We start from the raw sequence: 9,109 nt of genomic DNA on the forward strand, positions 1-9,109 counted from the left end.
AGCCCCCCGCCCCTGACAGCTCCCCTAGACCTAGGTAGTTCGTTCTTTTGATCTACCCTCGATGCTGCAGTTTTCCCGCCTGTAAAGGGGACAATCGTTTCCACTTTCTGGTGTTACTAGGATTAAAGGAGTTAATACAAACAGCTTAGAAAAGTGTTTGAGTGGTACTAAGCACTGTTTAAGTCTTGTCTATTTGTTAGCACTCTTCCCGTGGTGATCACACGGGAGATGCAGATTCCGTGTTTACCGGGTTCTAACTTCGGACCAGGCTCTACCTGCGCTCTAACCTCGAGTCGTTTTCTTATGGCAGGAAACTCCCGGCTGGCGGTTCCTGGCTTTGCTGGGGAATATGTGGGCTCCAGAGACTGATTCCTTAAAGACCATTCTGGTTCCAACACTCATCCCCCTGAAGATTGGGGTTCCATGGTCACACAGGAGTAGAATGCTCCGCTACCCCATGAATCTTCGTTTTCTTACCTATAAAATGGTGACAGTAATTCCAACTCTACTCTGAGAACCAGATGCTGCTCATTCAGCTTCAGAAAATGTTTGTTGAACACACGTAACACTCTTCACACTCATTTGTCAGAGGTAAAACTCTTTAATTTCAGAGCGTCCCTCCCAACTTCTGATCCCCCATCCCCCACTCTCTCCCCCACACCAGGGCCGGAGAGTGAGGCCCCCAGCCCCCCACCTCGGGTGGACGAGGGCCCTTTAAGGCACCTGTGGGGTTGGGGTGAGAGGGGCGGGAGCTGGTACCGTCCAGGATGCAGGGACGGGCTTCAATTGGCAGGCTGTCGGGGGGATGGAACCAATGACAGGAGGTGTCAGACGCAGGGACAGGATTGGGCCATCCCTAAGGAGGCCAAGGATACAAGTTGTCAGGACTTGGGCAAAAAACGACCCCAGCCCTAGTAGTGTAAAGAACCTAAATTGAAGGCCGCAGGCCAATTCTGGGTAGAGGAGGGCTTGGCCACGCCCCCAGGAGGCTGGAGCCAATCAGGTGGGAGAACTCGGGAAGGGCGGACGGTGACACTAGGGAAATTGGTCAAGCCCTTTACAGGATTCGAGCCAATCAAATTAAGGAGCTGCCCAGTCACTAGGTGGCGTGGAGCGCCACTACCCAATCCTGGGCCTTGGCTGTGCTCTATCAGGGATGGAGCCAATGCCATGCGAGCAAAGCCCTTGTTGCTAGGCAGAAAACAACGGATTTTACCCATTTAGGCTTAGACTGCCCCGATGCGGGAAGCGAGCCAATCTCTCAATAGAATCTGTCGCTGGGCAGAGAAAAGGGCAACAGACCCAATTGGGAGACTGGGCAGATCCCGCTCCTCGGCGCCGGAGGTCGTGGGCCCGAAGGGCGGCGGGGACTGGTCAATCCCAGGGCCAGGGAGACGTGGGGAGGCTGGCCCGGATCTGAACCGGATTGGCTGGCCCCGGAGGCGGGGCGGGGGTGTAGTGTGGGGCGGGGCGGACGCAGGGCCGGGACGCTCCCTGCCCGGCCTCAGGCCTCAGTATTTCCGCTTCAGCTTCTGGAAGTCGCTAGTGTTGAGTCGTGGCCGAGGCAGGTCACCGAAGACCTGGGTGTCCTCGGCCTCCCGCAGCACCAGCGCGCGCATGCTGGCCGCGATGCGGTCCAGGTCGGGCGAGGAAGGCTGCGGGGACAGCGACGGGAAGGGGTCAGCGACACCACCCCCGGCTCCAGGCTGGCTCCCAGCACGCTTCCGCCCTCCCACTCGTGCCTGCCATGCCCACTGCCAGCAATGCCCTTCACCCTGACTCAGACGCTGCCTCCTCCGAGAAGCCTTCCTGCCCCTCCTCTCCTCTGCCCCTTCTCGGCCTGGGCCATTACTTTTCACACCCTGGAAGCCCCGCTGTCAGCTGACAGTTAAGGCTGTGTGCACCCAGCCGGTCACATGTCTGAGGATTCGGGCTGGAGATTCAGACATATTCCAATCAGACCTCTGCCACCGACTAGCTGTTAACAAGAATTTTCGCCTCTCTAGGCCTCAGTCTCTCCCTCTGAAAAATGGGGGTGATAGCAGTGTCCCTGTGAGGGCTGAGATGAGATAATCAGCTGTTACCATTCAAGAAAGGTGAACCACAGGTGGCCACAGCTGTACAGAAAGGATCCCTCCCCATGTTGGCCCCCACTGGGGAGGGTCCTGCAGCACCTAGTGCTACCTCCATTACAGCCCCTGTCACCCGGAGCTGGACCTGCCCCCCAGTAGAAAGGAGAGGCCATCAGCGGCAGCTGGATCTGCGCCGAGTAGACCAACCCAAGTACTCAGGAGGCCTAAGATCCACCTAATGTGTCTCCGTGGGTTGCAGGCAAGGACTGTGCTGATGGACTCTGCCCTGTTCTTCATCTCCACCTTTCAATGCCTCTCTGGGCCCTCCTACAGCATGGGGACGGGGTCACCTTTGTGACTGCCGGTTTGCAAATGAGGACACTGAGGCCTGAGGGGGGTACGGGAACCCAGGCCTCCTCTCCCAAAAGCCGGGTTCCAGTTCCAGCTCTGCTCCTTATAGGCCCAGACTTAGGCAAGCCACGTCCTCTCAGTGCCTTGGTTTCCCCATCGCTTTAGGGAGTTTCAGTGATAAGTGAGGACTCACTCAGGCCAGGCCAGCCCAGCACTGTGAAGGAAGGCAGAGCACAAGGGGGTGGGACAAATTCTGGGCGGAGCAGGGTGGGCATGGGCGGCTGATCTGACTCCTCTGAGCCTCAGTCTCCCCATCTGGCGGGAATGCCAAAATACCCGCGCCTTGCCCAGAGCAGCTGTGCTATAAATGGTGCTGCTCCTGGAGGGACGAGGCTTCTCTACAAGGTACCAGGACACATGGGCTGCAGTAGTTAAAGTGCAGGGCTGTGGCCCGGCCACCCACCTCTTGAGGCGGAGAGGAAGACTCATCAGCCCGGGGGCGGAAAGCAGCATCCACGGGGGATGGTGGCTCTGAGCCCACGCGGCCACCCTCCCTCCCCCCCTCCCCCCAACAGGCCATTTGCCCTCACCTGCCCGTTCTCCTCATCTGATGAGCGCGCCTCTGTCCTCTTCTCCTTGAAGGCCCAGACGGGCACAGACACGGGCAGGGACTTGGCGTACTGCTGCGTGGGCAGGGCTGAGGCCGGGGGCACCGAGTAGCTTGGGGGGCCAGCGGGGGTCTCCTCGCTCAGGCTGCCGTCTGGGAGAGACGGTGGCCTTCAGCCTCTGCCCCTGCCCTCTTGCCAGCCCTCCAGGCGTGGGGACAGCCTGGGACACTCACCATCTGTGCTTTCAGGGTCCGACTCACAGAAGGGTGGCAGGTCTTGGAGGGTGGCATCCTCGTCCATCACAAAGAGCCCTGTGGATGGCATCAGAGACCCGGCCCAGTCAGGTCCCGGCCACACCCCGTGTGTCCTCAACCCGAGCCATTGCCATCGCCTCCCCGTGGCTTCTGTGATTACTATACCTTCTGTCCCGAACACCCTTCCCCTAGTTATCTGCCGGGTCATCTGCACAAACGGGTCCAGGTTCTAGCATTCTGTTACACCCTCAGGTGCAAATAACTGGCTCTGTTAACGTGAAACCTCTCTAAGATCTGTTAGAAACGATGTGACTCAAATACAGGCTGAGACTAACACGGAGTGATTATGATCCCCATTTGACAATGGAGACCCGGAGAGGCTAAGTCACTTGCCCGAGGTGCCACAGCTACTTAGTGGCATCACCAGGATGTCTGTGCCCTTCGCCCTATGCAGGTTTTCTCCCACAAGGGTGGAGAGGCTACCTACTGGTAATAACAAATGAGCAACTCCTGGTTTTTGAGACACCTGCAAACTCCTACTCACACCTCAAAGCCCTAGTGTTACAGTCCAGCTTCTGGGAAGCATCTGACCTCCTGCTTAGGAGGTACCCCCAACCCCCATGGCCCCCACAAGGCACTGCTTTATGTCACAATTCCAATTCCTCTGCCAGACTCAGAGCCTCTGGAGAAAATGGCCCGAGTCTGCTTTGAGTCTCGGTGCCCAGCACTCCCAGAGCAGAGCTGGCCCCAGGACACCAATGTAAGGGAACCGGTAAGGCTCAGAGACAGGAAATGACTGGCGTAGGCTCACCTAGTGACTCATGGGCAAGCCCTTCTGGCTGCCAAGCTCTGGAGACTGCAGTTTCTAAGGCACATCAGGGCTGGGAGACAAGCAAGCCCCACCCCAGGAAAGCCTGTGCGCGCAACTGCCCAGCGGCAGGCGCCAGCCCCTCCCGGGGCCCACTTACCTCCGTTGTCGCTGACGCCCAGCCGCTCGCCGGAGGTTTCGGTCTCTGTTTGCTCGTCCTCGTCCTCCTCGTCGTCCTCCCGGGCCAGGGCAGGCCGGGGCGGGCTGGGCGCAGGGCTGGGCGGCTGTGGTGCTGGCGGGGGCGCAGGGGGCCGGGCAGCGGCGGCGGCCCTGTGGGCCAGGGCGATGTCGTGGAGGCAGCGGCGGGCGGCCTCCGCCAGGGCGCCCCGGCCGTGGGCCGCATAGGCGCAGGGGCCCGGGCGGGGCGGCGGCGCGGCGGTCAGCAGCACCAGCTCCGTGCCGGTCCGGGCCCGGAAGCGCTCGGCGGCCCCCACCACGGCCTCCCACAGCTCCTCGGGGCGCCCCGACGCCATCCGCGCCCTGCGGGCCAGAGCAGGACAGCGGGCGCTGAGGCCGGGCCGACCGCACCCGGCTTACCCAGCCCCGCGTGTCCACGCGCCTCTCCCAGCCACCCTGTCCTTTCCACACCCCACAACGGGCCAGCCCCTGCCCCCTCCCATAGGAGCCACCAGCCACACGTGGATTCGGAAGACTGAGTACAAAAGTAGAAAGCACCCCAGCTCAGTCACAATCCCATGCTCAGTCCATGTTTAAGTATCACTTTAGATAAACTGGCTAAATAAAATACGAATAAAATGAGTTTCATATGTTTTCTTTTTACCCTTTTTTTTTTTTTTTTTTTTTTTTTTTTTTGAGACAGAGTCTCGCTTTGTTGCCCAGGCTAGAGTGAGTGCCGTGGCATCAGCCTAGCTCACAGCAACCTCAAACTCCTGGGCTCAAGCAATCCTCCTGCCTCAGCCTCCCGAGTAGCTGGGACTACAGGCATGCGCCACCATGCCCGGCTAATTTTTTCTATATATATTAGTTGGCCAATTAATTTTTCTATTTATAGTAGAGACGGGGTCTCGCTCTTGCTCAGGTTGGTTTCGAACTCCTGAACTCAAACTATCCGCCCGGCTCGGCCTCCCAGAGAGCTAGGATTACAGGCGTGAGCCACCGCGCCCGGCCTCTTTTTACCCTTTTAACATAGCTTCTAGAAAATTTAAAGTTCCACGCAGGGCTCGCATGGCATTTGTCAGCACCATCGCCTCCCTCCAGTCTGTCGGGCAGGAGGCGGGGAGGAGTCCCTCTGTACCCGGAGCTGACCCTGGCTCTCGCCTGAACCCCCAGGACAGGGTCCCAGCTCCTCAGCCCGCCCTTGGCCTCACAGGCTACATGTCTCTCTAGCCTTCCAGAGCCTCTGAGCCAGGGGTCCTCAAACTTTTTAAACAGGGGGCCAGTTCACTGTCCCTCAGACCGTTGGAGGACCGGACTATGGTTTTAAAAAAACTATGAACAAATTCCTATGCACACTGCACATACCTTATTTTGAAGTAAAAAAACAAATGGGCAAAAACACCCACATGTGGCCCACGGGCCGTAGCTTGAGGACACGTGCTCTGGCCTACGGACAAGGTGGTCCCTATACGTGGAAATCCACCCGCAAAGACTCTGTACTTCCTGCAAGACTGTTCTGGCAGCTCCTCTCCAAGTCTTCCCTAATCCCCAAGATGGATGAGATGACTTCACTAGCCCCCACAATGCCCTGGGCTCCCTCCATTATAGCTCATGTCACCTGAGCTTGTGACAGCTGCCTGCCTCTTCTATCAGACAGTGAACTCCTCAAGAACAGGGACTTCCATCCCCAAGCCAGGTCTGCCCCAAGCAGACAGACAATCTGCTGGACGTGTCTCCTTACCAGGTAAGAAGAGCCAGGGGTGAGGAGGCTGGGTTCCTGCCCTGTCTCAAGTCTGCTGTGTGACCTTGGACCATTCACCAGCCCTCTCTGTGCCTCACTTTCTTCCCCTGTTAACCACAGTGGTTGAGCCAGAGCTGTTGGGTAGCTGAAGAGGCTCTTTGGGGAGGTGGTGAGCACACTGTCACTGGAGGGATTCAAGCAGAGCCCACCAGGGCTGCAGTGAAAGGGAGCAGGGAGTCTGGAGTTTGCATTCCAATTGCAGCCCTGTGTGACTCATAATCACAGAAGCTGGTGTTTGCTGAGCACCCACTCTGTGCAGCAACTTCACACCTAGCATCTCACCTTTTATCTGACCCGTGAAGGTGGGAGCTGTGAGCTCATGACCCCGTTCAGGGAGTACAAAGCCCTCCTGGACGGAAGGGATTTATTTAGCGCTTCATACACAGCAGGCAGGGACCCGAGTGTGATCAACCTTCTCATCCCACCCTCTCACCGACCCTATAAAGGAGGAGCTGTTACCACCCCATCTAACCGTTGTCAACTCCAGTCCAGGGAGATGGGGCATCTGTTCTTAATTCCAACCGCCATTCTGCCTGCCTTAGAAAGGCAGATTTACGACCTTCTAATCCAGCTGAGGAAAGTGAGGCTCAGAGAACTTAAGATACCGGCCAGAAGGCACACAGCTAGACAGGGCAGAAGTGGGGCTCAAACTGCTATCTCCGGCTCGGAGCTCTCTGGGAGGCCGAGGCAGGAGGCTCGTTTGAGCTCAGGAGTTCAAAACCAACCTGAGCAAGAGCGAGACTCTGTCTCTACTATAAATAGAAAGAAATTAATTGGCCAACTAATATATATAGAAAAAATTAGCTGGGCATGGCAGCGCATGCCTGTAGTCCCAGCTACTTGGGAGGTTGAGGCAGCAGGATTGCTTGAGCCCAGGAGTTTGAGGTTGCTGTGAGCTAGGCTGACATCACGGCACTCACTCTGGCCTGGGCAACAGAGTGAGACTCTGTCTCAAAAAACAAACAAACAAACAAACAACCTGCTATCTGCCTAGCCCCCCAGACCCACAGAACTGGGAGGAGTCCAGTGTCCCAAACACACTCCTCATGTTGTTCCCATCTGATGGAGGAGAGGGAGGCTCAGAGCAGGGAAATGACTAGCCCAAGATCACACTGGCAGTGCTAGGCCTGGGGCTCTCATGTCCTTGCACTCCTAGCTCCTAATGACATGTAGAGAATAAGGAGGCAGGCTTCCTGGCAGAGGACATCAGGGTTAAACTCCCTGTCTGTGCTGTGTCTTGGAATAACCACAGGGTTGAACAGAGTGAAATGGGGGTGAGTGGGTTGTGGAGGTTCCCCCACCTACAGAGGAGGCATGGGCAAAAGCAGGAGGGCCATTTAAACAGACCTCCCTGCCAAGGCCTGAGCTTTCTGGAGTCTGTTACCCACGAAGCCCAGACCAGGGCAGTGTCCCTATCCCTCAACTCTGGAGAAAGTCCTGTCTCCTCCAAGGAGCTGAGAGATAGAGAAAGAACCCCGCCCCAATGGAGTTCAAGATTAGGCAGAGATGAGAAGCAGCTGAGACCTGGCCCGCAGAGAAGGGGGAGCGGGAAGGTGACTGGCCTCTTAGGATCAGGTGAGGAGGGAAGAGAGGCAAGGAGGAGAGGAGGTGGAGAGGAAAGTGCTCCAGGAAGAGGTGAGGAAAGTCCCCCAAGGAACGAGGAATACTAGTGAACCCCCCACCTGTCAAAATGGAAATGCCCCTCACCCGAAGACGTGAGGAACCCGATCATGCACACCGTAGCCAAGGGTGGGGTGAATGTCTGGGGCCTTGCTCTGCCGTTCGGAGACCTCCCCACCTCGCCCGGGGGTCCAGGCAAGACCCACTTCTCTAGGAAGAAAACAGGAAATCCCGCCCAGGCAGGGGCCGGGACCGGAAGTCCCGCCCTTGGACGGGTGAGGGGCGCCCCGAGGCCCTCCGAGCAACCCCCCGACCCCGTGGATACGATCCTCAGCCAAGGTAAGGATCCCATTGGGACTGGACACCGGAAGGGAAGGCTGTCTAGGATTTGCCTCCGGTCAGACACGACAGTTTTCACAAGCGATCTCTTTCCAGCGTTCGGCAAAGGGTCGCTGGGTGATCTCTGCCCTCTGTTCTATGTAGGCCATACCCCTCCCATGAGTCGCTTGCCCTCCCAGCGCCCCACTGCCTCAGAATGGACAAATCTTCCCCACACCGCGGTTCACAACGCCGCCTCCACTCACGTGCCCGTAGCCAGCATGGCCGGCCAGGCGCCGTCGCCGCCCTCAAAAGACATGGCGGCGCCGTGCGTCACGTCCGCGTAGTGCCCCTCCTCCTCCACTCTGCACACTCCGCCTCCCTTATCCGAGCCGCCCGAAGTCAAAATGGCGGCCACAGGGGCTTCATCCGAACCAGTGGGCAACGGCGACAACACGGTGCCCATAAGAGAAATGGTGAAAGAAAGGCTTCAGCTTGCGCAGAAACAAGCCCAGACCATTTCGATATGCCCCCAAGAAATATGGCCGTCCGCACGTGCTCGCTCATGCCCATAATAAACTTAGGGCGAGCGACCTGACGTCCCTCACTCACAATCAACTTCTTCTGCAGAACTGGAGGAAATCTGTTCCCGTTAACGACATGGCAGCCAGCCTGGCTTCATCTGCCCAAAATGTACATGGGCTCTCCCTCCCTCCAACCTTCCCTCCTTCAGCACCAAGGCTGGCAAAGATCCAATACGGCAGAATTCTGGCTTCGGTTTGCCCAGCTTCAAAATGGCGGTTCGGTCCGCTTTTTCTCCACGGTGACTCAGGAATTCGTCTGGGACTGCTTCGTTTCCGGGGGCACTGACGGCTTCATCCCGTTATCCCGAGTCCCTCAGCGCCTCTTGTGGTGGACGGTTCCTCTCACCTTTTCTTTTGTCCGTTCCTCTTTTCCAGCACCTCGCTGTTGCGCCTCTCAGAGAGATGGGACTGCCCCGCATTAACATGGCCTCAAGGCGACCTGGTTTGGTCGTGCCCTCGAGCAAAATGGCACCTTCTTGGCTTCGATGCCAGTATACAATATGGAGAAGGAAATGG

General features: G+C 57.6%; 1 protein-coding gene across 6 annotated transcripts; it reads right to left on the reverse strand.

Annotated features, from left to right (window-relative positions):
* Positions 1 to 263: 263 nt before the first annotated feature.
* On the reverse strand, positions 264 to 9,074 carry AKT1S1 (AKT1 substrate 1). 6 transcript variants are annotated; one of them, XM_012754329.3, is made up of 6 exons: positions 8,276 to 9,029; positions 7,779 to 7,901; positions 4,254 to 4,633; positions 3,265 to 3,342; positions 3,014 to 3,183; positions 264 to 1,655 (listed from the first exon to the last, which is right to left on the reverse strand). In XM_012754329.3, the coding sequence occupies exons 1-6, from the start codon at positions 8,473 to 8,475 to the stop codon at positions 1,512 to 1,514; spliced, it is 1,095 nt and encodes a 364-aa protein (XP_012609783.2). In that variant the 5' UTR covers positions 8,476 to 9,029; the 3' UTR covers positions 264 to 1,511. The 6 variants fall into 6 exon arrangements, with proteins under 6 accessions (XP_012609783.2, XP_075849344.1, XP_075849345.1 ...); XM_075993230.1 differs by having other exon boundaries at positions 275 to 1,655; positions 7,754 to 7,901; positions 8,276 to 8,408; XM_075993229.1 differs by lacking the exon at positions 7,779 to 7,901 and having other exon boundaries at positions 267 to 1,655; positions 8,276 to 9,027.
* Between the last annotated feature and the right edge of the window lie 35 nt (positions 9,075 to 9,109).

The sequence above is a fragment of the Microcebus murinus genome, chromosome 16, assembly GCF_040939455.1.
Source record: "Microcebus murinus isolate Inina chromosome 16, M.murinus_Inina_mat1.0, whole genome shotgun sequence".
NCBI lineage: Eukaryota > Metazoa > Chordata > Mammalia > Primates > Cheirogaleidae > Microcebus > Microcebus murinus.